General features: G+C 43.0%; 4 protein-coding genes across 4 annotated transcripts in view; 2 read left to right on the plus strand and 2 right to left on the minus strand.

Moving 5' to 3' along the window:
• Positions 1 to 832: 832 nt before the first annotated feature.
• Positions 833 to 8,980, minus strand: UTP25 (UTP25 small subunit processome component). The gene is made up of 12 exons (XM_053460965.1): positions 8,789 to 8,980; positions 7,765 to 7,804; positions 7,154 to 7,445; positions 6,795 to 6,959; positions 6,522 to 6,610; positions 5,576 to 5,977; positions 4,183 to 4,399; positions 3,291 to 3,493; positions 2,925 to 3,107; positions 2,215 to 2,327; positions 1,417 to 1,662; positions 833 to 1,314 (listed from the first exon to the last, which is right to left on the minus strand). The coding sequence occupies exons 1-12, from the start codon at positions 8,893 to 8,895 to the stop codon at positions 1,068 to 1,070; spliced, it is 2,304 nt and encodes a 767-aa protein (XP_053316940.1). The 5' UTR covers positions 8,896 to 8,980; the 3' UTR covers positions 833 to 1,067.
• A 1,847-nt stretch (positions 8,981 to 10,827) lies between these two features.
• TBCC (tubulin folding cofactor C) lies at positions 10,828 to 12,342 on the plus strand. Its single transcript, XM_053460968.1, has one exon. The coding sequence runs from the start codon at positions 10,897 to 10,899 to the stop codon at positions 11,920 to 11,922; it is 1,026 nt and encodes a 341-aa protein (XP_053316943.1). The 5' UTR covers positions 10,828 to 10,896; the 3' UTR covers positions 11,923 to 12,342.
• A 4,584-nt stretch (positions 12,343 to 16,926) lies between these two features.
• PRPH2 (peripherin 2) lies at positions 16,927 to 22,640 on the plus strand. Its single transcript, XM_053460967.1, has 3 exons — positions 16,927 to 17,762; positions 20,620 to 20,866; positions 22,127 to 22,640. The coding sequence occupies exons 1-3, from the start codon at positions 17,182 to 17,184 to the stop codon at positions 22,337 to 22,339; spliced, it is 1,041 nt and encodes a 346-aa protein (XP_053316942.1). The 5' UTR covers positions 16,927 to 17,181; the 3' UTR covers positions 22,340 to 22,640.
• Positions 22,641 to 26,644: 4,004 nt separating this feature from the next.
• UBR2 (ubiquitin protein ligase E3 component n-recognin 2) overlaps positions 26,645 to 27,962 on the minus strand; it is a 31,012-nt gene continuing 29,694 nt past the window's right edge. The window contains 3 exon segments of the mRNA XM_053460964.1: positions 26,645 to 26,938; positions 27,081 to 27,182; positions 27,801 to 27,962. The exon segment at positions 27,801 to 27,962 is cut by the window's right edge and continues 9 nt beyond it. Coding sequence (XP_053316939.1) covers positions 26,797 to 26,938; positions 27,081 to 27,182; positions 27,801 to 27,962 — 406 coding nt within the window. The 3' untranslated portion in view covers positions 26,645 to 26,796.

A 27,962-nucleotide genomic window follows, 5' to 3' on the forward strand; every position in this document is an offset into this window, starting at 1 on the left:
TTGTCCCTTTCTCCCCATCTCTTACCTTATCTTCTGTCTTCTTTCTTCCATCCAGTTGTGGGAGCCCGATGTCTGGCACTTGAGACCTCGGCTTCCCTGCTCTCTAATCACTACGCGCCGGCTATTGATGCCGGGCGCCGGGACATGACGTCATCCCTGCGCTCGACATCAATAGCCGGCGCCTAGTGATTAGAGAGCAGGGAAGCCGAGGTCTCAAGTGCCAGACCTCGGGCTTCCCTGCTCCCTCATCACTACGCGCCGGCAATTGATGCCGGGCGCCGGGACATGACGTCATCCCTGCGCTCGGGATCAATAGCCGGCGCGTAGTGATTAGAGAGATTGGTGGCTTCGTGGGAACCTCCGGCTTGGTAAGTACCCGGCGTATAAGACGACCCCCCACTTTTAAGAAGATTTTTGGGGGTTAAAAAGTCGTCTTATACGCCGGAATATACGGTATATTTTTTTTTTTTGCATTTAATGTATGGTAGGAGGTCCTTCCTTACCTAAACTTTAGTTTTGCACGTTGATGTAGATGCGGCAGACGTGACCTCCACTTCCCGCACCAGTCTGCCTTATCTGCATCAACTTGAGACTCAAGAATCAGGGGGGGAACTAAAGTTTTTGCTCGCGTTGAAGGGGGACCACATTTTGACCGGACCTCACTGCCGAAAACGCTCTGCAGTCTTCTGATTCAGTCTTCCAGACACCCTGGAGAAGGTAAAAATGCTAAACCCTGATTATAGGTCGCACCCCCACTTTAAAGATTTAAATTATGGGGGGAAATTGCGGCCTATAATCGGGCCAATACAGCATATATTAAAATGCTAAAACATGACGGAAGGCACTGAAATACAGCTCCCTTTTATTCAATGGGGCAATTGCTCTTATAATGGTAAATTCGGGCACATATTCATATTACACAACGTACCTTTTACGTTATTAAATACACGTTTATAGGCAAACAGTCCAATCCTTCTGTGACTGCAGAATTCCGAGTTACTTTGCAGAATTGCGAGTTACACGTATAAAAGTTCACCGGTAGGTTTAATTAGTCCTCTCGCGCTCGTTTAATTACTTTCTCCCGTAACGAAAAGGTGCACGTTCTTTTTTGAGTGCAGCATCTGTGCCGCTCGCTCCGTCCCAACCACCGCCGCCAACCTCTGCACATCATACTTGGAGTACAGAGCTGTGCAGGTCCACGTTGCTTCCTCCCCACGACTCCAGGCCTTCATCATATTACATACCTCGCTGTAGAAATTAGGGTAAGTAGGCAGTTCATAAAAAATCAGGTTCCTGATGCCCTTCAAAGTATACCTGGAGGGAAAAAAAAACAAAGGCATAAAAATAAGACCGGCACGATTAGGCCTGGAGAATGTTATCGGAGGGGAGGCATCTACAGATATCCGTCATAGTCACCTCTTGTAGAAATGAAATCTCTCTGTAACCAGAAGGAATTGTCTCTCTCCCTTCAGGAAGAACTGACGGGCCCTGGAGATCCCCGGCTTGTCCGTGTATTCACAGATGTGCGTGAAGTTCAGCTCCTCTTTCTTGAAGTAATTTCGGAGACGCACGTAATCAAAGTAGGAAGGGATGTAAATGAGCGTGTGCGACATGATGGCATCTCGATACTGCGGCAGAATCTTATCTGTGAAGAACTGGAACCTAATCGAGAAATAACACTAGTTATCTTCCATTTAAAAGCAGTGAATATTTCAGCTTAAAAAGCAAGGAGTTTCCCCTCAATGGACAGTCTAATATCCCCAACACTATAGGAGAATTCATATTAAAGTACTCTGAGTAACTCACCATCAGTGAGTACTTTAATATGTATTCCTCCAGAACAGAAAAAAAAATCTTTGCAAAATAAAGCACCATGCTGCAACAGCTGCCTTCTTCCTCCATGATCAAACTTTTATTGTCACTGATTGACAGCTTCATATAGCCAATCAGTGGCAGGAAAGTGCTCCCCACTGAGATTAATAGAAGGACTGGGGTCCGAACAAACCCCGCACTCAGCATTCAGCAGAACCGTGCTGGAGCTGACTGAAGGGGGCACATCACGTCCGGGGAGATGCATTCCACTGAATTCATCTCCCGCACAGCAAAATCCCCCAATGCATTCGCAAAACTGACCACACAGCTATGAAACTCCAGTCTTTATATTCACGTACAGGGCAACACTGGTATAATACATCGTGTAACAGCCAATATTACCTGGCATCGATCACAGAGAGGGAGCTGTCTGCCTCTAGTCTCTGGAACACATGCGGAAGCTGCACCACCACATGACAAATGGAACCCGTCGCGGGCATGCTCTTCACGGACACCTAGAAGAGAACCACGGCATGCTGACCCATCTGATCCACTCGTTACATTACTGGTACAAAAAGTGATCACACCAGCGTTCTACCAGCTGATTAAAGGGCTAAACCTGGACCTGTTGCCCAAAGACGAGCGGCTGCCGGGGTTATTTCTCGCATCGCTTTCAATGAAATGGGCTGTATACCATTGAGATGTTTAGGCTGTAGGGCCTATATTGCAAATGATGTAATTTAACACAATCAATGAGGTTTTCAAATAAACTCCAGGAATATTATATATTTCATATAGTAACAGTCTGGCAGTAACAGAGAAATTGATTATAAATATATAAAAAGCTCCTATTGAATTCTAAAAGCTTTAATCTGTGCCACGGTGTGCATCACCGGCTACCCTATGAAGCATTATCGCAGCATATCGTAGGGATGTACATGCCTGCACTGAATCTGAACTTGTGTATCACTCTGAAAATGTGTGTTGGATCTCTACAAATAATTCAGTTGTCCATTAGAAAATCAAGTGTTCAATCCAACTGCACATTTAAATGGAAAATAAATTACCACTTCCAGATATTCCCATATAATACCCATTGCCCCTGAACACACCTGCCCAGAGTAATTGAAGCAATGCTTATTAAAAATGGAGTTGATCTGCGGTTCCTGCAGCGCACTGAACAGGAGCGTCTGCCGGAAGAACTTGGCCCAGTTGCTGAGGTTCCACATGCGCACACGGGAGAAGTCAACACCGTGGGACTCGGTCGGCTGCAGATTAAGGTGATTCATCATATGCTAAATATAAAAAAAAAAACAATGAAAAATATGAGTGAAATGGATCGTGAATTAGTCCCCAAAAGAATAAACTGCATGGTGAAAGCTTTTATGCATACTCCTGCTTTACAGAGCTAGAAATATGATCTGGAACAAAACTAAAACAACCATGGACAAGTAAAACATACGTCTAAAAGCACTTACCAGCATGTGTTCCCAGTTCTGCATCAGATAAATATCAGCCTGGTCGATGATAAGAACCTCTATGGAAGAAAGGAAATCAAAGTCCCGTTTCTTCTCCCCCTCGGTACCAATGATAGTCCGCAGGCCAAGAGGAGACGCGATAATGATGTCCGAGGAGTAGAAAGGAGAGTACAGGCGCATGCTCTTCTGCAGAATGGCTACTCCTGTTCAACAGACATTAAAACGGAATGAAGACGTGCAACACGACGGTGTATATAAACGGCAATGCCGGCCTCTAAACACACAGATGCCGTACTTCCACGCAATTTACCCGGGGGCAAAAACGTTAAATATTCATACAAAATATGCACTGCTTTTTATGCATCTAATTAATATCGGAAGCTAAGTGCCTTACAGAACTATTTACATTTGATAGGAAAGGTGTCTGGGACGTCATAATGAGGTTTCTTCACTAAAGGTAGCGTTGTGATTGAGCTCTTCGACCATATTATACATGATGAAGGCTCATCCCGCTTTGGTGCAGGAAGATCTTTGCTGGCCCTTTATAATGTATAGTTCAATGAGTGGGAGTCATCTCATTCATTGAATTATGCAACATTCAGGGCCGGCTCAGCCCTTCTAGCTGGAGAAACTTGCCAGTGTTTGAATTGTGCAATGCATAGTGAAGTGGAAACCACAGCTCTCCTGTAGACTCTTCCGCCACCTCTCTTTACATAATAGACAATGCTGTGCGTTTATTTTATTATATATTGTGAAGGAAGCTGCCACAGTTCACACGTAAGTACTTTGTCAACGAAAGGAGTAAAAGCTCCCAAGTATTAGGAACAAGAAGTGTGAATATCTATGTAATGACCGGATCAAAGAGTAAACGGCAACAAGAAGTACAGCCCACCTATCCTGAAATGATCATCAATGTTTCCTGCAAACACGGCTTCATAATCTTCTGGTCTTTTCAGGTTTGGAGGCTTGTCTTCAGGTTCCGATCCATACTCATCTTTGAATCTCTTCTTATTACTTACATCCACCTTTCTACCAAGAACTTCCATCAGACTGATTAGAATCTGTACCACACGCAAGGCAGATTCCCGGAACGGAACAACGATGAGGACCTGCATGCAACAGAGCATCTATCAGTACTGAAATCATTTTACAGACGTGTCTACACGTCTTCTCAATGAAACCATTGCCTTTTTATTCAAACAAACGTAACGAATACGAATGATTGATTGCTTTTCTATAGTATCATGGCTTCCAGCAAGATATAGCAGAAACGTCAGCATCTCAACTGCATTCCGCAAGTTATCGGATCACACATGAAAAGAATAAGGACTCATGAGAGAAAACACATAGCAGGAATTTATTTCTATGAGAAGATTTGTGTCCTGTACCCGGCTTGCGATCCATTGATAAAGGTCCGATACAATTGACGGAATCCCATTCCCCACCAAAAATCACATAATCGTCAGGCTATTAACCCGAGACCCAAACCCACTCATGTTTTCAGCAGAAAAAGAAACAAAAATAGGACTTTCCAAACTTCAGTGGTCAACAGTGCATTCACAATTAATAAATAACTGAACATAGAAGGCACTGGTCTGGCATTATAACAATTATTTCAGCCAGACCAGATGGAATGAAAGAATCATCACAAAAAGCAAAATCGGTGCAAGTGCATAACCCCACGGGTAATTCAAACAGCCACAATGGGAACGTGCCACAATGTGGTGGAAAGGGAAAAGAAGAGAGCCCCCCTGCCTGCCCCACAGAGGGCGCATTTGACCTAAGCCAAAAATCCATAAGGTTCAACCCATCAAAGACAACAAGAAATACAGAACTGGCAGAATGCCCTGAAAGAAAGGACCTTTTTCTAGGATCACCTCTCTGTTTCACATAACTCCATAGGGGGTTTATTCACAGTATAGTATAGTATATGGACAGCATGTGCGTGGCCCTTACAATGGATCTAACTGTGGATTTCTATTATACTCTCTTGAATTTCAGCTTCTGCAAGCTAACTTTTCTATCTATGAATGCATTTTTTAGGTGGTAATCCTTAGTGTTTGAAACCAATACATACAATTAACCTTTAGCATCGCACCCAGAATTCTACACTAGACATTTTCTTGTGGGAATGCCTTCCCGTTCCTCTTGGATCATTCATATATCAAGACCACATGCTTGCAAATGAGATTGGCCCTGTCACTGCACACGCACACGCACACATCTTGTGAGATTCTGGCAGCCACGAGACCAGGCCCTAATTTGTTTAATCCATGGTGACATACCTTGGGTCTGGTTAGACCTTGGTCCCTAAGTTCGTCTTCATCGACTGCAGAACTTGCATCCCTCTTCCTGGCGTTATTGTTCAAAACCTGGGCGTTCGCTTTTAGGACGTGGTTCAGGGCATGCAGGCAGTACACGTGTCTGATTTCCTCCCCTTGACCGGTCGCCATCCGCGATGGATAAAACAAGTCCTTGTATGAATTCATGATGCTGAAAAGTTCCCTCTGAAGAAAGGTGAAGGTCTGATCATGTTGGCCTGAGAGGAAAGTACTGTTCACTTTGGGCCAAGTAGCATCCAGAGGCTTGTGGAGAGACAGGTTCTTTAAATCAGTCTCCTTCTCGGATTTCAGGGGCTCAGCCTTCTGATATTTGGATGAAAAGGTCAGCGGACCCAGGACTGGCCACTAGAAAAGAATAAAAATATATTTAAAAAAGTAAAATTAATACCAAATTGGATTACCATATTCAGAGTAATCTAAATGTGGTATTTCACATTTTGCAATGCAGCCTCTGTAAAACATTGATGCAGAACTTTCGTTCTCTCGTTATAAGATTGCTTGTTCTATGATTGGTCAGGGCATGGCTGGCTGCACGTGTTAATTAGAGAGTGCCAGCAGACTCCGTAGCACCATTACAATAAAGGGGAGAACAGAAAGTTACCAGTGGAGTGGGGACTGAACAGAGAGGTATTAAGTTGCTTAATTGTTTAATCCTACATGAAATAATGCTTAAAGTATCGGGGCTGTAAGGGACACTAGGCCATCTCTTTAAAGCCATATTACCCCTTATAAATAATATGATGAGGACAATCCACTAGCCCAAGCAGCAAAAGTCCCAAAATGCAAAGCAATGAAATACAATATAAAGTATGAAATAGTGTGGAAAGTGTAAGAGGATATTTTCTTCACAATGCTTTCCATTTATCAGGCGACTATAAAAATACTATACCTTTAATGATACATTCGTTTTTAGATTTGCTGCAATTTGGTCAATGTCTTGTTCTTCTAGTTCTTTGTAAATATGCTTTGTATATGGATCTAGAATTAGAAGGGATATTTCAGACTTCTGCTGTTCATTTCGAGGCGCAAAGCAGGGAAGAACATTTCATTAAAGGGACACTCCAGCCATCACAGGCACTTTAATGCAGCCCCCACCCCATATAACTTTGCCCCTTTCCCCAACCATTTTCAGGGCAGGACATGTGTTTGGCAAAATGACTACCATCTGATGAAGTCTTGGAGGAAAGTATGGTTATGTTCTTGTTATCATCTTCATCGTAATTTGTTTCCAAGCTGAACTTCGACTCGTGCTTTACATCAGTGAATTCTTCTGTAGGATTTCCATCTCCATCATCGCCTTCAAGCTTAGCGGCATCACCCGTTTTGTCTAGGAAAAAAATAAATAAATCTCTCTTACATACAGAACATACAACAGTAGCCGGTAGAAGAAGCGTTCGTTAGCAGCACTGAAAGTCCTACCTCTTCTAGACTCAAACAATTCATATACAGAATGCGTGTGACTGATTTGGCAGAGTTAGTATTCACCTTGTAGACGCATATAGGACAAACACAGAAACTTACCATTTTCCTCAGCATTGGCATCTACGTTCTGCACTTTATCATCACCAACGGTATCACTTTCATCTTCACTATTTCCATTTTCTCCTTCAGACTCCTCTCCTTCCTCATCCTCTTCTTCTACTTCTTCACCACCATCCTCTTCTACTACTTCTTCATCATCATCATCGTCGTCATCATCATCATCATCTGAGACTGTTCTGAATGTGGCCAACAACTTCTGATACATATTGACAGTCTCTGGTTCACTCTCTGGCTCACTGGCAGAGCTTAACTCATCCTCCGTGCTATCAGGCTGCCCAGAAACACAAAGATTTTAAGGACCCAAAAGATTACGCAGGCGCTTTGAATGGCGCAAAACAAAAGACATTTATATGAAAGATTTAAAAGAACCACGTCCACGTTATTACTAGTTATACTACTCGTCTTACTTCTAACACCGAGAGCAAAAGCACAGAGGAAGAGCTCCACAGTGATATCTTTGTGGTAGTTACTAATAGACGTGTAACTCTGTAGTACATATATTTATAAATGTCATACGTTGCTTTTAATAATAAAGGGATAGGAGACATAATAGAAACATAAAAGGATAAATGCTTTCCAAAACCACTTACCAGCTCGACTACCTGAGTCCTCTCTCCTCTGCTGGAAACTCTGCATCGGAGACAGTATGTAAATGTGATTATTTTCAGAACACACAGCTTAGCAGTTCAGAGACTGATTATTTCAAGAATAGCTTTCATTTGTTTCAATTCTCCCTGCTATTCCCTTTAGGGAGATCGTAAGCTCAAGAGCGGGGCGCTCAAAGCCAGGAACTTTGTGTAAAAGTATCATAAGGCTAGATACTCACGGTCCGGGTTCTCAACACCCGATGAGTATTAATGTATATTTGTTATGCGGGTGTTAACTGTCCCAATTAAATTGTACAGCACTGCGTAATTTGTTGGCGCATAATAAATAAAAGGTAACAATAATAATGAACTATTGAGGTTCTACGTCTTGTCATTCAGTGACACATACACACGTTATGCTTCAGCCACAACCCGGGGCAAAAATACAAACAGGGCATTAAAAACATACTTTGATGTATTTGCACTCAAACGGATTATCACAAAACCCATCGCCTGATGCAATTCATATTCTTGTACGATGTTTTCACAAAATTGTGTAAATGTTGCCTGTCCAAACAGCTGGGTGCGTACAAAAAATAAGACACTTCATAGATGGAATTTGTGTCTAATGGAAGAAGAAAAAAAAGATACAGCCCATGCTGCAGAACCCCCAATCTATTGCTTAACCTTATTAAGTCACTAGCCACTCAAATAAAGATCGGCTTCTCCCAAAGTGGCATTTTCCTGCAAAGCTCATCAAAAACAGCTACTTTTTAATGAACTAATGGGAGTAAGAAGCTAAGGGGTGATCGTGTATCCCAACCTGCAACATGTGAGGTGTATAAACTCTGAAGTGAATGAGCTTCTGTTATTCATCCCACATGTCGCAGGGTTCACTCTGCATGTGCTGGTGAGCAGTATGTGTGTGGCCCATGGAGTTCCCATACACGGTATAAGAGTAATAAGAGGCCATGCACACCGTGCTCCCAGCCTCCTGCCGGTACAGCCGTGCTTGGCGCTTTCTTACACGTCATGGAAAGGATGCTGCTCCCCGAACTCCTTCAGGTGCTTCTTCTGTTTTTTAGTCAGGGCGCTCGTGTCCTCCGCTCTCCTTTGCTTCCTTCTCTTTCCCATCTTTCTTCAACAGGTTCTGCCAAACACCGTCTGCAGCCCACGTGAGCTGCCCACACCACAGCGCCGCTTCCGGGTGAGGGGGGCGCGGTATAATGACGTCATTGAAGGAACCATAGAGAAGGGCAGTATTGGAACCATAGACTCCTGTGTCCGCTTGTACCATGCATCGTGCGTCAACTTACACATTTACATCGCTTTACAGCAACTAGTGCGTCATATCCAATACCATCAGAAGAACCCCATTTATTGTGTGAGCCGCTTACTTGTAAAATATCATCAGAATTTATTATTTTACATTAAAAGGAAAATATTGATTCATGATTACGTGTTGATTTGTATACAGATAGCATGATCCACATCACTGCACATTTAGTCATCTGGGTTTTACATATTTTATTTGTACCCGCCGTCATCACATTGTACCCGCCGTCATCACTCTATACCCACTATCATCATCCTGTACCCGCCCACATCCCTCTGTACCCATCATCATCCTGTACCCGCTGTCATCACTCTGTACCCACCGTCATCATCCCGTGCCCACCGTCATCACTCAGCACTCATCACCCTGTACTCATGCTCATCATACTGTATCCACCATCATCCCCCTGTACCCACCATCAACATCCTGTACCCACCGTCATCATCCAGTACCCACCATCATCATCCTGTACCCACCGTCATCATCCTGTACCCACCATCATCAACCTGTACCCACCGTCATCAACCTGTACCCACCGTCATCATCCTGTACCCACCGTCATCACTCATTATCACCCTGTACCCACCATCCGCACGCATCATCCTGTATCCGCCGTCATCACTCGTACTCATTATCACCCTGTACCCACCATCATCACTCTGTACCGAACGTCATCACTCTGTACTCATCATCATCCTGTACCCACCATCATCACTCTGTACTCACCATCATCACTCTGTACTCACCGTCATCACGCTGTACTCACCGTCATCACGCTGTACTCACCGTCATCACGCTGTACTCATCATCATCATCATCATCCGGTACCCACTGTCATCATCCTGTACCCACCGTCATCACTATGTACCCACCGTCATCACTCTGCACTCATCATCATCATCCTATACTCATCATCATCACTCTGTACCCGCCATTATCACTTTGTACTCATCATCATCCTGTACCCACCATTATCATCCTCTACCCATCATCATCAACCCATGGTCATCATCCTGTACCCGCCATCATTATCCCAAATATTTGAGGCTATGCGCTTGTATACCCCCAGGGGTTAGAGGTGCCTCCCAACAGTGACAGCTGGTTGGGCGAGAGTGCATGTTTATTCATTTTAGCATCATATTGAATATAATTAACATGGCATTTTTTCATTGGACGTTACATCATGTATGTAACATCTGTGTGCTTGCAGACAGAGGCATCTCTGGGTTTTAGGCGGCCTTAAGGAAAGTCTTTGGGATGACCTCATCAGATACGATGTGATACGATACGATATGATGTAATAATCTTTTGAGGAACCAGTCCCACCGTGTCCCCATCCTCCAAGACCATTCAAACAATTATTAGAGGCCCTAAGCTGTATGGAAGCCCACCTCTGTTTACATATGGGTGCATAACAGAAGTAATAGTAACAGTAATAGTAGGAGGAGACCGGGAACACCCCAAGAATGCAGAAAAAAACTATTTTATATCAGTTGTATAAAGACATTTAAACCAAATGATTATCACCAGGGCCATAATTCGGGGGTCGTCCAGCATGGGTCACCCGCTTGTTATGGGGTGGGGGGGCTGCCGCTGCTGCCATTAGTCGCGCTAGGCCTGATGGAGAAAGAGCTCAGTTTGCGGCAGGAACATTATTAACGTCGTCCCCCCAGCCCTCCTGTATCCAGGCAACTATGTTTCTTTCACCACGTGACCGCTCACATGATCCGCTGACGTCAGTGACAGTGGACGGGAAGTCTCCGGAAATTCTGCTTGGCAGACCTGAGTGACACAGCTCCATGGAGACCGCGGCGGAGGTCCCGCGAACGGTAACACAGACGGACGATGATTCGCTGGAGCGCCTCAGCCGGTTACCGGAGAGGCTGCAAAAGAGGGAGCAGGAGCGGCAGCGGGAAGTGGAGAGGAAGAAGCTAGAGAAGGAGGGCCTTTCCGTGCTGGAGGAGAAGAGCAGTCACTTCAGTGCCAGCTTCGGTCCGGAGCGGGCGGCTATAGAGCAACTGCTGGCCGGTAATGACCGCGGTGTGTTGGAGGAGGTAGCTGAACGCCTGCAGCGCCTGCACAAGCTGCTCAACGACTCCATGAGGTTCCTGCCGTCCTACGACATCCGGCAGGCTCAGGAGGCGCTCGGGCGGCTGCAGGAGATCCTGGAGGAGAAGCGGCAGCTGCTGCAGCCCAAGAAGAAGTTTGCCTTCAAAAACCGCAAAAAGGATGCGCCCGCGGCCTCGGCCGACCAGACTCCTGGGGAAGGGGCCCCGCAGCTTCCAGCCTTCCAGCAGCCTCCTGCCGACCCTCCCACCCAGGCCCCGTTTGCATGCGGCGTCCAGGGCCTCACCTCCCAGGTGCTGTTCATGGAGGCCGCGGAGATCCAGCAGAAGGACGTGCTGCTGAGCCAGCTGCGGGACTGCTCCGTTACCCTGCACGGCAGCCCAGCCACTCTGCACCTGCGAGGCCTGCACGGCTGCCGGGTACTGTGCGGCCCCGTCTCCTCCTCCGTGTTCGTGGATAGCTGCACCGGCTGCCTGTTCTCCTTCTCGTGCCAACAGCTCCGCACCCACAGCACCTCGGACACCCGCTTCTACCTGCACGTCACCAGCCGGGCCATCATCGAGGACTGCCACGACCTGCACTTCGCTCCCTTCACCTGGACCTACGAAGGGATCGAAAAGGACTACCAAGTCTCCGGTCTGGACCGGGCCAGAAACAACTGGCAGCTGGTGGATGACTTCAACTGGCTCGCCCATGGGGTGCAGTCCCCAAACTGGGAGATCATTCCCGAGGAGGACCGGCTAACCCACTGGAACTGATTGGTCCGGTTTACTGTGGCAGACACGACGCCAACACGATGGCCTTCAGAAAATGCATTATATTGTGAAATAATCTATTCGCATTGTTTTTACAGCGAGCAGGACAAGACAACCCCCATCACACCCAGCATCTTACAGCTGATGATGTCTGTGACTGATGCACTTTGATGCTTCCCTTGTTGCTTCCATGTAGAATGGTCCAGGGAGTCAGTGGAGAGCTGTGGCCCTGTGTCTATGGCACACAACGTTACTGTTCTGTATTCTCGGGTCTCGTGTATATGTTTATCGCACTTCTTCTAACTAATAATAATTGTCTGTATTAGTTGTTGTTATTCATGTTATGCCGGATCATGTGTTCAGTGACTGTAAAACGTTGCGTATAATAGGAAATATAGCAGCCCCATAATAGGATTTATGAAATGTCTGTTTTTTCATTCACTCTTTGAACATACACCCAATATTATATGCTGTTGGCTTCATCAGATTTCTTTTGTGTTTCAGTTATTATTCAGTTGCAAACAGATTTCTACTGAATTCCTAGTAGTTGGCTCCATCCTACTCACTGAGTATGTGTCTGCATCGGGTTAAATAGGCTTTGCTTGGACACCATTAGTGTGCAGCACGTTCAGGCAATCTTCCTTAGGGCTGTATTCGCTAACCTGGTGTTTGCCGGAGAGTGAGACACTTTAACTCCCTGATTTCACTAGCCTAACACAATTGAGCCTGTCTTCCAAGGAGATCTGAGCCACTCCTGTGTAACGTATATATAATGCCGCAAGATGACCTAGAATTCTCCCCACGTCAATTCTTTATTATATGTAGAGCTATCTCAGCCATGCAGGAGAAGGGAGCTTTGATTAGTCTTTCTTTATATATGCTGAATATTCAGCTCTCCTGCTAATTTGTGGTTTAGTGAAAATTACCTTGACATGCCGGAATTAAGTGGGGACCACTCTCACTTAAATGGGGTGTCCCACTTACGCAAGACATCAAAGGCACGCTTTATCATGACAAGCAAAAAAAGCTTAGCGGGTTTGTTAATTATTTAATTTAAAGGTTTAATAACATAAAAACACAGCATCTTGTAAGATGCTTTATTTCTTCAACAAGTGTCCCTGGGGAAAATGTTAAATGAAGCCAGCAGAGAGAGGTGGCAACTGCAACCGACTAGCTCAATGAATGAAAAGGCGCTGAACAGTAGATCGTCTGTTGTAAGGAATGTCATCACCTTAATGCCACCTTTATACCCTCAGCCTTCTGTCTGTGACACCAAACACCGGACTACAGTGTTTTATGACGTCCGTGTAGTACCGCTGGTGAAACTCTGTACAATTCTTTCATTCATTACATAGTTCTTACACAGCACCCCCAAAAACGCCTCCTACATATAACGCTGCACAGAGAAGGGCAATTTGTTTTAAAAATCTGATTCACGATGTATTTGTAGCAGTTAAAGCGTAAACCCTCCAGAGAAATCTGTCTCTTAATATTGGTTACCACAAGCTAGTTGCTGCCAGAGCGTCCAGGGGAGGGATCTTCTTTATAGGCGGATTTAAAATGATCACTTATTATTTTTACGTGTGCTCGGTGTAAACATTGAACCCTGCTGCGACCACATCGTGGGTGAGAAGTTTTGCCCATATCCCAAAAACAAGAAAATTGCAAAAATAGCACCTCTCACCTACTGGAAATCATCGTGCTTCTGTGTCTGAGTGCCCCTGGTAATTTTGGGTATGAGCATTTACATCATCTGACAACCTGGGGCGTCACAATAAACTTGATGTTTCAGGAAACGATCCGTGGGTATAGTTACTGCCGTTCCAGCTTAATCCAGAACACATGGCGCACCGTTCATGCGCTGCAGTAGGAGGACATGTACATAATCTAGTATGGAAGCTAGAAGTCTGCAGGCTAGGAGAACATTTCAACTTCATAATACATTATTAGAGGCCAACCTCGGCATCTGCAAGATGAGCTGAGCGCACGCGATGCATTTAGTGAGACGGATTTCCAGACAATGCCCGACATTTATTACAGATGGCCGGACGAGCCTTTCAATCAGGAGAAGCTCTTCATAACCCATAGTGAATTTTATGAGCTGAAACGTTCCCAGTCATCTACAAGGTTATCAAGAACAATCGTTTGACCGGCTTGCTTTCCATTTACAGTAGGGGTATTAGGAACCTTCTTTCTGGACCTCAGAGGTCTCTTGATTCCATCTGAATAAGAGACACCTGAGATCCTGAAAACATATGTGACATTTTTCTCTGCTAAAAAAACAAAAAAATCTCCTTTCCGCCGACCAATAGGGCTGCATCCATTTCCCGGTTACTAGAGCCGTTATAGCTTTTCCAGCAGGTGGCACCGCTAGAGCGAAACAAGGATTGGAAGAAGGTGACCTTTGCGTCTGAATTTCCCTTTCATTTTATGTTTAATAGCAAGAAAGCATACGCAGAGCGTTAATAAGAAACATGCAGTTTGAGTATTTATATATATATATTTTTTTCAGATCCATTAACCCTTAACATGTGGCACTGGCAATGTCTGTGGGAGCCTCTGCCGTCGCTCGATGGAGCAATCCACAGTAACCTGACTCCGTGGGTCTAAAACACCCGGGTTTATTCGCTGTTGGCAGAATTATAGCAAGAACTGTTCACAAACCCCCTTTTCTGGCCAAAAATACGGATACTCCCCCACGGAACGTAATGGCAAAACGCAATTTATATATTTAATAAACGTGCTGCTGAGCTGAAACTTACTGAAACCATAACATGTAATAATAAATCCAAAATGCTACAGAGAATCATTTGCAGGATAATTCTTGTTCTTGGGTTTGGGGTTCTGGATCCTCCATGATGCTTTGGGCAGTGCTCGGGTTCTAGATAAAGCCAAAGCATGTTTGTAAATATCACCATCTGTAGTGTAAATGTCACATTTTGGTACATTACTAGATTATGTAAGTTATTCCGGTATTTACGAGTTTCAGAACTCTCTGTGAACTGCCTACGACCAGCTAATTCCCGTGCACGTCCATTTACTCCGGGTCACAGGCTTAACGCAGTTTACAGGGTTAGCTTAAGGATATCCTGAGCAAAGGGTTTTACAAACTTAACCTCCTCGAGGCTTCGAGACAACACTTCGAATGTCTGCATCAACCTGCGTAAAAATGTTTTATTTACCAATATATATTGTACGTTTTTTAAAGAATTTTCTTTTCCCCATTGATTATAGGTATTATTATTTAATTTGCGTGACGGTTATACACAATAAAACACGTTATGCTGTGGGTACAGTGGAAGGGGTCATCACAGGAGCGGACCCTTTTTTAGGATGTATTCTGACGGAGCAGCAGGCACACATTTTGGGCTGAAGTTACAGCTTTTAGAACCTTATGCTGATTTGGACACAAAAAATAAAAGTGGATTTTTTTTTATTTAAGGCTTTGAGTGCTGCCGGTAACGCAGCCATGGAGTCACTGGGGCTGCGGCAATATTCAGAATGTGTGTTTATCTCCATAGCAACCAATATCATTGTATAATTATATTATATAATTATATAATAATAATCATACCTCCCAACATTTCAAAATGTGAAAGAGGGACACTTTTTTTTTTTAATTGCTCTCCTGGAACTCACCAATACAAGCAATTGCACTTTACAATATCGCGCTTGCATCGCTACTTAAAACACGCTTCATTTTGTCAGCACAGTCATGCATATTAAAAATAACCAACACATTGAATTCAATTCCCATGAGGCTCAGCCAGACATACTACTTCCATGATGCTGGCTGAGCATCATGGGAAGTGCAGTTAACAGTACATAAAGCTGCAGATGTTAGCTGTGAACTACAATTCCCATGATGCTCAGGCAGCCAGGTGTCCACCATGACTAGGCATCATAGGAGTTGTAATCCACAACTAACACCTGTCACATCATCTGCTGTTAACTACAGTTCACATGAGGCTCAGCCAGACATACTGCTTCCATGATGCTGGCTGAGCACCATGGGAAGTGCAATCAACAGTAAAGCTGCAGATGCTAGCTGTGACAATTCCCATGATTCTCAGCCAGCCAGATGTCCACTATAATGCTGGCTGAGTATCATTGGAAGAGTAGTCCACAGCAGCAGGACCCTTACAAACTGCCTTTACACACACACCTTCTCATAAACACACATATACACATACACTGCCCTTACACACACCTGTCCATACACACTGCTTTTATACACACCTGCCCATAGACACACATATACATATGCACTGCCCTTACACACACCTGCTCATAAACACACATATACACATACAACACAAGGACATATGTAAAGATTTATTTTACACTGATTTGCCTGATGGCCACTCGGATACGTGTGGATATACAGTTAGCTGTCATGAAAAAACTTGTCCTGCATTATGATAGAAATCTTTGGTCATCGTTTTGGGAGCAGCTCGTCACACAATAACTAATCATAACTAATAATGCTTCCAACTGTAACATTGTGGAGCCAAAGCTGCATCAGGTAGGTGATAGAGCCCGAAACCTAGAGGAACCTTCTGTTCACTCACTTTGCATTTTGTTAAATTATAAAAATAAACTATTATTATTTTGAAAGCATTCTAACTTAATATAATATAATGTGTTTGTTCTCTAACTTTCCAAATTCTTAAGCGGACAGCCACCAGGAAGTGCTTGTGGCCACAGTAGTTCTTTTATGACCCCGACCTCAGAAGTATATTGAGATCTTTTGTCGGTTCTACTGATCACATGCTATTGTATAAGTTTCATCGTTTTTGGAGGTTGGGACGGGTTTCTCCCATGTTATTCCGGTTGAGTAGAATGCATCGTAGCGTGTGATAAGAGGAACGCAGTAACCAGTAAAGTGAGGATTACATCTGCTGCTTATCGGGTTGACAGAGATTCTTGCAAATGGGATGAAGGAGCTTTAGAGGCATTAAGATGACGTCTTGCAAATGTAGGTTTAATCTGCTGAAACTTGGAAGCTGTTTCTTCTTCTGTGGGACAGGGCCACCAGGAACAGGCGAGGTGTAGGCTCGCTTTGCCAATTACCTTTAACGATTGTGGAATTAATAACATTCATTTCAGAATACCCTTGATCCACGTTTAGATTTGGATGGTAATTATGGAAGATCCACACTTACTACAGTCGCTTTTCAAGGACTGAATGGTAAATTCAGTGATATCTTAATCATATCAAGAACATAGCGGAATCAGTCCCACAGAAATCGCGCTGCTAAAATGGCAATGATGAAGGTGAAATTTAATATGAAGAAAAGGGTTAAATTGGCCCAGGGGCTGTGGCTGATGAACTGGTGCGGTGTGCTGGCCGGCATTGTCCTTTTCAGCATGGGCATATTTCTTAAAATCGAGCTGAGGAAGCGAAGCGAGGTCATGGATAACGCAGAAAGCCATTTTGTGCCCAATTCCTTGATTTTTATGGGTGCGATGGGGTGCGCTCTGAATGCATTTGCTGGAAAAATCTGTTACGACTCCCTGGATCCTGCAAAGTTTGCGAAGTGGAAACCAATGCTGAAACCCTATCTGGTCATCTGTCTGCTTTTCAACATCTTCGTTTTTTTCATTGCCGTGGTATGCTTGGTGACAAGGGGGTCTCTCGAGAGCACCCTGGCTCAGGGGCTGAAGAACGGAATGAGATACTACAAGGACACCGACACCCCTGGGAGATGCTTCATGAAAAGGACCATTGATCTGCTGCAGATCGAGTTTAAATGCTGCGGGAACAAGGGGTACAGAGATTGGTTCGAGATTCAATGGATCAGCAACCGCTACCTGGACTTCAGCTCCAAGGAGGTCAAAGAGTGAGTAGGTTCTGAGTGTTATTCCAGACACGAGTACACGGTTAGACCCTACAGTACAGATACGGCATGGGTGCATATTACGACATGCTGCTTACACTGAGGTAGGAAGGGGAGCAGACAAACTCCTTGCTCTACAGAGTCAGAGGACCATAAACAGACCCCCTCTCAGCCTCACCAACGTCTAGCTCTCCAGCATGAATCGGTAATGCCATTACAACCCAGCTCTGATTCCAAGTCATGCAGAGGCCTCAAAAGACCTGACTAAGCAGGGATTTAACTCATTGACTGCTGCATAACCAGATCCTACCCATGTACCCAAGATTTCACAGGGTTCGAGTCAGAGTGGGGTCTCAGGGTCATACAGTCTGAATCTACACTGCTGTAATCATATATAAGACTCATACTGATGCTTTTGCTATTAGTATTATATGTTTGATATCCTTGCTTGAATGCAGGTGACCCAATTAAGTGTATTTTTAAATAATAACAAGTCAAAGTTTCCATAGGACCAGTATTAGAGCCATTTGGTTAACACATATGACTCACTACTTAGAAATTTCACAACGGGCTGTTAAAGGGTTAAATGAGAGCACATACATATATTATTATTATTTTATATTAAATGGATGTAAGCATAACATGTAATAAACAAACATTATGCCAAAAGCATGGTAATGTATATTTATGACTTGTATGAATGGCAGCAGATTTAAGAGCCAGATTTACATTCCAGGTGCCCCCAACCCTGTTATCTAGAAAAAAAACAATAAACAAAAAAGGTTTTGTAGGTGATGCATAGGCTGAAAATGGGCACGGTACTGACAATATTGGGTGAACCATCCGGTAGCATACAGTGTTCTATATCCTTAAATATTAAATTACCGAATATTCATTCATTCATAAATGAAACTATGTGAATAAAATAGGCCATTCCTTTAAATTCCTCATTCAATTACATAAACGAGTGGCCGTCTTTGCTTTGGAATGCTGGGAGCTGTGTGTGTGTGGCTGTTTATGTCCAGGATAACCTGAAGGCTAACCCTATGACCTCAAGCTAAGGAGAAGACTTGCAGGAATAACACAGTCTGCAGCCTCTCAATGGCCTGGAGCTTTAAATGGGTGAATGAATGAATGAATCAATGTATAAATGATTTGGGGCAGAAATAGGACAGAGGTGGCAGAGACATGCTGTTTGGGGGGAAAAGATGGCACAAACAAGCTGTTTGGGGCACAGGTGGCACATGCTTATAAAGTTGGGGTGCCCTGGGCAATTTTCACACCAGGGGCCCTGTGATTTCTAGTTATGCCCCTGGTGTGGCGTGTTGGCACATGAGCTCGACCATGCGGTAAAATATATGGGGCTGGTGTCTAAATATTTCCAGGGCTGCTTTTCATTCGCAGTCCGGCCCTAATTAACTGCCATTTAAAATCATTATGCAGTAATTAAGTGTCCCAGCCATGACCCGTCTGTGCTATTGATGTTCTAAACTTAAGCAAAATCATTTCACATCTTTTATGTTTTATCGAGTAGATTCTCTCTCCGATAGAACGCAGGCGTGTGGAGGAGATGTTACCGGCCACGTGTTACATTCTGCACGTATTACTTAACCAATCATGGGCAGATAGCAACTGATGAAATATTTTTTTCATATGACCGATATATTATTTAAGGTTCTGTATCCTCCTAGGGTAATTATCTACTTAACTCATTCTACTTAAGAAACGCTGTGTATGCAAAAGCTATTCTGAGACATAAATAGCTGTACGCAGGAGGGCGATTAGATCAGTGTTATCCACGTTTAAAGACTGGAAGCCTTTCTGTAATCCAGTGGAACTGAGAAATAATTCCCATAAAGCATCGCACGCCAGATCCATAACCTGCAGGGTCATGAGATACATAACGGGACGGAGATTTATTCTCCACACCTTCACATAAATACATAGAATGTGTTGTCCTGACGCACCAAACCGGCTGGAACAACAGAATTAAAAAAATTAGAAAAGAAAATGAAAACCATTTATTAATCATAAAAATATTCTTTATGCAGTTAGAAGCATCGTTAAGAATATACATGTAAATGTTTAAGGGGATACATATACGGGGGTCACAATGGTTTACATGAGCTTGGATGTACAAACCCAAAAGCTCCCAATCAGTTACAGCGGGGTTAATGTATTTTGGCGGCGCTCCCACATAATAATCTCTTGTTTTTTTATTCTATTCCTCAATTTTATTTCACAGAAACGATACACGGCCAATAATTAAAATGTATTATTTTATTTGTACAGAGGATAGGACACCATCTAACCCTATGAACCAAAGAAACATGGTGTCTTGGGGTACGGCCAACGTTATCTATTGTCTGTCCTGAACGGCCGCCTGAACCAATCAATAACAATCAGAAACTTAATAGGGGAGAGATAACTTGATTTAAAAAAGGAAGTTGATACCTTTCCATATGGTATATACCTTAGGTAGGTTTTTAAACACCAGCGCCTATGTTTTAATCTAAAATATGTATAATATATGCTCAGAGCACCGCTATTCTAGGTGCCCCATGGAAGGGAGATGGGGTTGAGTGCAGCACCGCTCTCTCCTCTTCACCACTTTCCAAGTTCAGACTATGCTCTATCTACAAATCCTTATTTTAAATAAAGACCCCACTAGTCTTAGTGCTCACATTGAGCCATGGACATGAAGACATTGAAGATATCCGGTAACCCCAGACAGGTCAGCAAAATGGAAACATAGACTTTATCTTTCATGGTACCAGAAGTTGGCCAACGTTCGAGTGATGAGCCGCCTGGGTTACTTCTTCTCCCTTTGCGTTTAACCTCTCCTTTTACCTTCACGCAGCCGGATTAAAAGCAATGTGGATGGCAAGTACTTGATCGATGGAGTTCCCTTCAGCTGCTGCAACCCGAGTTCCCCCAGACCCTGCATCCAAATGCAAGTGACCAACAACTCGGCCCACTACAGCTACGACCACCAGACGGAGGAGCTGAACCTGTGGAACAGGGGCTGCAAGGACGCATTGCTGAATTACTACACCAACATGATGAGCACCATGGGGGCTCTGGTGCTACTGGTCTGGATCTTGGAGGTAACACTGAGTTATCCACTTATTTATACAGCACCAGGCCAGATGATGATCCCCTTAAAGGCAGAACTTCTGCTACCGATTTAAGTAGCTAAAACCATGACAGAGAATGACACAAAGGGGCACTAGATCACTCGGCCCCTCTTATCTTGCTCCAAGTGTTGGTCTCGCCCCTGATCTGCCATCAGGTCATTGCTGGTGGTCATTGCTTTGGTTGTCCCCTCTGGCCTTTGTGACAATAGGCAACTTCAATGTTGATTTAATGTCAAAGCCTGAAAACAAATTGGCTGCAGATGCCCCCGAGTTAAAACCCCAGTGATGTCAGGTGGCAGATGTAACAGACAGTGTCTCACCCGTTACTGCATCATACAGCTAAACGGGGCATTTATAACATTCGGGATCACAGAACACCTGTCCTTTGGGAGAGATGGCTAAGTATCCTGAGAGTAGCAGTGCACATCTTCAGATGAATTCTTTGAATGTATACATTCTATAATACCCCCAGAAGCGTCCTTATTACACCTGGCATCTACTTTGGGCTTGGAGACTGATCCCAGTCTCATCAACGAAGCACAAAACAGCATTCACAGAATTTATATTCATTTAAATAAAGCAACAAGCAAAGAGATAACCCGGTAATAAATAGCTATATACCAAGGGGCAACTGTATAAAATCAGATCTTTCTTTTGCACTTAATCTAGTTATACTGTACTGCAGAAGAAATGCCCATGTTTTTCAAAGAAAAGCAAATTTTGTCCATTAAAATAACATGAAATGGATCGTAAATCCAGCGCACATGGGGTTAATGTCGTAAATGACTATTGTAGCTGGAACCAACTGATTTTTAATGGAATATCTTCATAGGCGTACAGAGGCTCTTTATCACTCCCATCACGCCCGTGTTCCAATGGCCCTTTATCACTCCCATCACACCCGTGTTCCAATGGCCCTTTATCGCTCCCATCACAGCTATGTGACTCCATGAATGACGGGAGGGAGAGGGGGAGTGCGAGTGTGTATGTGTGTGTATGTATGAGTATAATCACTCACTCAGGAATCATATGAAACAAACAAATTTGCATTGGTGGATGTTGGAAGTCTAAGAAGATCATTAAATAAACCTATTCACTTGTTAATAGATTAATTTGCAATGTAAGCACAAGTGTATATGAAGGACAAGAGATCGATCAGATCAGATAGACAACGCTCCTGCTTTTAGACATCTTCTGCCTCTGACCTACCCATCGCTTTCTGTTACACAGATGACGGTCATGATCGGGCTGCGGTATCTGCACACATGTCTGGAGAGCATTTCAAACCCTGAAGACCCCGAGTGTGAGAGCGAGGGCTGGTTGCTGGAGAAGAGCATGAAAGAGACCGTCAGTTCTTTCTGGAACTTTCTGAAAAGTCTCGGTAAGGGGAACCAGGTGGAGAGCAGCGAAGGGGAATCACCGGGAGTCACCACGGTCAGCTGAACACCGAGGCTTATCAGGACGTTTCTAAAACCAAGCCATCTTTTGATGTGAATATTAATCACTCCATAAAAAAAGCCAAGGAAAACCAATGTGACGTCAACAAATAACAGGTTACATTAACACAATGCAGCCTATACATTTCTAACGTAAAACAAGTACATATATAAGTTAGCTTTGCTTAATATTTTAATTTGTAAAAAAAAAATGAGCCTGTTTTTACAGTTTTTCTTTTCAGTAAGCTGTTGCAATGACATCACGTACTGTAATTTAAAACCAAGTATAATGATGTATTAAATGCTGTTAGTATGCAGTTACCCATTTGCGACATCATCAGTCTGGTTACAGGAGAGACTCCGTCCGCCACATGCAATTCATGGCGGAAAATGAAGCTCAAATAAAAGTGAATATTAGCAAATCAGAATTTAGCTACTGACAATCTTTTTAAGGTTTAGTCCCAGTTTATTATTAATGCTATAACAGACCACGTTGATATTTATTTCACTTAGTGGAGGCTCTGAATTTTAGGGGCTTTTATAGGAACAATTAAATATCATGTTCAGCTCAGTTTAACATCTATACTCAAAGCAAAAACAATGGACGACTTAAGGTGTGTGTGTATATATATATATATATAAATAAATAAATATATATATATATATATATATATACACATTATATATTATATATACATACACTATTGTTCAAATGTTTGGGGTCACTTAGAAACTTCCTAGTTTTTATTTTTAAAGGAAAAGCTAATTTTGTCCATTAAAATAACATGAAACGGATCCAAAATCCAGCGCAGATGGGGTTAATGTTGTAAAATGACTATTATAGCTGGAAACGGCTGATTTTTTTATGGAATCTCTTCATAGGTGTACAGAGAACTTTATCACTCCCATCACTCCTGTGCTCGCTGATGAAGGTTTAAAAGGCTAATTGTTCATTTCCATGAAAACAGCTAAATGACCCCAAACTTTTGAATGGTAGTGTGTGTGCACGCATATATATACACACACATATACATATATATATATATATATTCTATATATATATTACACACAGCTCATCTATACCTCCTTTCTAAATTACAACATAACAGTAATTATGAGTAGGCCTGTAAAATGTTAAACCTATTACCCATAATCTGACAACTGCCAGAAATATGAATAAAACCCCATTTGGTTAGCGGCTTTGGGGAGTTTCTCTGTTTTCTCCAAACATGCACAGACTGACCCCGAATGGTCCACCTGTGTTCATGCAGGGAGAACCTGAGAACTCTAGTTGGCGCTTGCGCATTATTACGGAGAAAACCCGTGTTAAACGATAAGAGAATAGTGAAAGTGAATTTAACCATCCTTAGTTAGCGTTTCCACACGATGGAGGCCGTTACTGGATTTTACCATTGAAATGTTAAAATAATAATCACGTATGTTGAATAAACCAAAATACCTACATATTAATATCTTGCCAAGCAATGAGTTACGCGTCTCCGGAGGGGAACGAGATAAAAAAAATTAAAAAAAAGTTACATTTAAAGGTAAAATTCAGCCGGAGTTTGATCTACAAACCGTGTGTTACTGTAACATTCACTATATGCTGTTTGCTAAAATAGGACCAGACATTAAAAATATATTGCAAGACATTCTTGTTAAAATACTTACACTTGTGATTTTGTTGATGTGTTCTTCGCCACGTTCATGTATCCCACAAATTGTGTACATATGCATATACATACATATATATATACATATAAATATATATATATATATATATATATATATATATACCCATATTAACCCCTTCATGACAAAGCCTATACATGTACAGGCTGACAATGCATTGTTTTTAATGGGTTTAAGGACAACCCATTGTCCTTAAGGGGTTAACATGTTAATTAACGTGCTGTTTTAGCAAGAACAAAGCTTCGCGGTTGCGGTATACATCCGAGTTACTGACATTTAACCATTTTCTTAACATATTGAAAACCTAACCCTGTAATAACCATTTATTTAATTTAATTTATAACGTCAGCTTTCATTTTCTCTAATGGCAATATAGTCAATAAGCCCCGATACTTAGACATAGGGGTCTATTCACTAAATGGAGAGCTGTGGTTTCAGACCCTTTATTCATGATAGATTATGAAAATCCACCCCGGGGGAGACGGGAGTTAACTTCACGGCAGGAAAGTGATTAGTTAATGCTGGTTCCCTTAAACGAATACCCTTTAAAAAATATTGGTAAATGGTCAATATATTTGAAACAACACAGATCATGAATATTATTGTTGGATCTGTAAAAACAGTATATGTAATTCTAACAGGTTCCATGAAAACACATCTCGGTTCACTAAAGCGGTTATGAAACATTGCTCTCAATTCCCAGGAGGTAAATGCCTCGTTCACTTTAAAGTCACCCCCTACCTGGTGTAATCCGCTGAACTGATGAGCAAGCTCGGCCGTGCCCTCATCAGCACTAATATCATAATCACCTTTGCGCTCAGGTGAGTGCAGACGCTGCAGGCGTCCGGGTAATCCGGAGACACGGTGCCACGACAGCATAAATAACACAAAGGACACCGGCAAGGACAGCTAAAGCATTTATTCTCCATAAGTTGTATATTTTATACATATGTTACATTCAAATATTACAAGAATTTCATGTATATTAAAGATGAAGTAAAATCCTTTCAAATAGACTTCCGTTCATACATGTCTCTTACATAGTCACTTTCTACATGGAACATAAATACATGCGAAGAAACCGAGCGTGGCAAGAGGACTGCTTAATGAGAGATTAATGAGAGTCTATCCTAAAACGGCCAGTTCACTTACTAAATGACTCCTTGTGGCCTAAATCTACACTACCCCAACCACCCCACCCCCACCCCAGGGCATCAGATCGCTTGCTTTGGAATTTGTGGCATTCCGGCAGCACTCAAGAAGTTAATCCGCCGCAATATCTGGAATGAACCAAAATTATCTCGAACATTCAAATTTGATTGGGCCAAATTGAAATAGCGATTAACTCAAGAACCCTAAATGTAACAGAAAAAGGAAATATTCCTAATCACGTAATTATCAGACTGTAGGGTTTAATGAATTTAGTGAAAAGTGACCCTGTTTAGATTGTTACAAATGGCGATGGTACAAACTACCGGGTAGTCGGAGGTGCTGCGCGCATGTTCCAGAAAAGTCTTGCTTATTGACTAAGGGGTCATTATTAGGGCAATCACACGGAGGTCCGCTTTCTTGACCATGAAATACCCGAATGCCCGCTCCTTACTGATGATCCATCGCAAGCTTTGCCCTCCCTCAATAAACGGGGTCCTGCCAATTACTGCCTGCCGTCCGCTAACGCGATAGGAGTTCACCCCAACAAAACTATACCATATCTGTAATCATCAAATAGCGACGCAACCAACGGGATTTCGGTCTCTACAACGACTTCACTGCCCCAACTGAGACCCTGCTATAAACAGTTAATCCGGCAGTGAAGATGTTAATGAAGGAACGTGCCGCCGGTAAGACCTGTATTTATACCATGACAATTTTCCAAAATATAAACTGAACTGAAACAGCAATTTCTCGTATTTCTCATGGAAGGAACATTTCACGCACCCCCAAACAGTAGAAGGAAGTTAAAATATTTCCACCGCCTTCGGTTCCGACCCAAACCGACTACCGGACTCTGTACATCCCTGCTTTAAACGCACAGGATCAGTTTCTTATGCATATTTCCAAAATCCATGGTGTTTTTATATAAAGAGTGCAAATAAAAGATACTCGTTCTTAAAGCGGAGTGGAACAGCTTATGTGATAACTCAAGGGGATGGATGAGAGTGATGGGCACCTGCGAGTGTACGTTTATAAGTTGCATTAGATCGCAGTTCTCCTCGAGACGATTAATAAGCAGGAGAGAGGAAACCCACCTGCTGCCAGTTTAATTGGGTAACAAAATTGACTAGAAAGGAGGCAAGTGACCAGAGTTCTCCATTAAACTACAACTCCCAAGAGCCACTGCTGCCAATGACATCATTAATCACGGGAGACCTGCAAAAAGAGCGATTATCTCATAAGTGAAGCTCGGATTGTTCTGGCTGAAGCTGTCGCCCGAGTCATTGTGTCCTCAAGCAAACTATTGCCATTTTCAGCCACGTTATGAGAAGGGCAGCCATGCTTACTACTGAAAAGATGTGCTGTGAGTTCCAAGCTACGGTTCCCCTGTTTAAAGGAAGCACGGGGAGGGGGGGGGGACAAATACTAAGGAGATCCGACTTACTGGCGATGTTTGCACTGCCTCTAGGGAAACGCCACATTTATTCAGAAACTAAACAATGAAATATAAATTAAAAATTTGCATTGTTTATACAATACGCTGTTTTCCGTCACAGTTTTTTTTTTCTGTTTTAGAAAAAGTGAACAGCTATAAAATAAAAAAAAAATGACCAGTCATTATAAATGTTGCCATTCGATGCCAGCTAGAGACTGGTTGGCTTCCTGCGCATGTCCGATTTCCTCCGTTATGCTGTGCTGCTGCCAAAGCTTCTGGATCTTTTTAAAGCGCTCCTTGCAGAGATGCAGAGGGTTTCCACGCCTAAAATATTGTTAAAATGTATTATTACACATTGTTTAGTCTTCCTGAAATATGCCGTTAAGTTGGCGTTTTGGATCTTAAAGATAACCATAGAAATATTCAATAAACACGAAACAGAGAAAAACGTATAAAGTTCGGGTACCGTAGTCCTTGGTCTGTTTCTCCATAGTCATCGAGGTAAGGGGGCGCGTAGAAGCATCCCTTGGTTTTTCCAGCTAAGAAGAGGACCTGGCATTCCCGGACCCTGTAAATATTGGCATACAATATATGGATGAAGGAGCCGTATGGAAAGCATATACATCGTCCTATATACTGTGACATAACACACTACATAAGCGTTGACTTGCATACAGTATCCCATGGACATGCCAAAAACCGGAGAAGCCGGCTAGTCCAGCCTGTACGTAATCTGTAATCATATTCAGTCTCAATAACAAGATAAGTGCAGAGAAAATACCCATTACATCACCGAATGCTACATACGCTTTTTCCACTTATTGTCACAAATGCATATAGAAAGAAATCATTGATATTCTAGGAAAAATGCACTCAATGAATCCAATGAATTAACAGACAAGGAGCTCTTGGGCGCCCTCTGCTGGAGAGGATGGGGAAGCTCCGCACTACACTATGCGGAATACAAATAAGGGGAGAGAAGAGAGACAAAAACCCCAAGCTTTTTCCATTTTCTCCCTATATGCCAATCCATAATAATAAGATCAGAAACAAAATATGTTTATGAAAAAGCCCAGGACCCCCAAGTATCCCGCGCGTATGTACATATGTGTAGACTGTACATGCATCCACAAATATAAATATACTGGAATAGCAACAATTCATCAAGCCCGAAAAACGCCCGTACCGGAGGAAGATGCCCATGCCGGATCCACACGCGTACGTATGTGCAGTACATGCGCCGACATCGTCCCCCTCCAGTTCCGTCTGGCAACAGTAACTCTGAGAGCAAAGCATCGCCCCGCACACCAGACACAGAGTGGGAGCTCTGCTTTTATCCCCTCCCGAT

Source organism: Spea bombifrons, chromosome 3, assembly GCF_027358695.1.
Source record: "Spea bombifrons isolate aSpeBom1 chromosome 3, aSpeBom1.2.pri, whole genome shotgun sequence".
In the NCBI taxonomy this organism is placed as follows: domain Eukaryota; kingdom Metazoa; phylum Chordata; class Amphibia; order Anura; family Pelobatidae; genus Spea; species Spea bombifrons.

Bases quoted from the DNA above. Each gene is read 5' to 3' on its own strand.
- PRPH2 (XM_053460967.1), top strand. From the start codon at position 17,182: ATGGCAATGATGAAGGTGAAATTTAATATGAAGAAAAGGGTTAAATTG. The intron at 17,763-20,619 runs GTGAGTAGGTTC...ACCTTCACGCAG, and splicing joins AGCTCCAAGGAGGTCAAAGA to CCGGATTAAAAGCAATGTGG. The intron at 20,867-22,126 runs GTAACACTGAGT...TCTGTTACACAG, and splicing joins TACTGGTCTGGATCTTGGAG to ATGACGGTCATGATCGGGCT.
- TBCC (XM_053460968.1), top strand. From the start codon at position 10,897: ATGGAGACCGCGGCGGAGGTCCCGCGAACGGTAACACAGACGGACGAT.
- UTP25 (XM_053460965.1), bottom strand. From the start codon at position 8,895: ATGGGAAAGAGAAGGAAGCAAAGGAGAGCGGAGGACACGAGCGCCCTG. The intron at 7,446-7,764 runs GTAAGTGGTTTT...GTTTCTGGGCAG, and splicing joins GGACTCAGGTAGTCGAGCTG to CCTGATAGCACGGAGGATGA. The intron at 1,663-2,214 runs GTAATATTGGCT...TTTCTCGATTAG, and splicing joins CTCTCTGTGATCGATGCCAG to GTTCCAGTTCTTCACAGATA.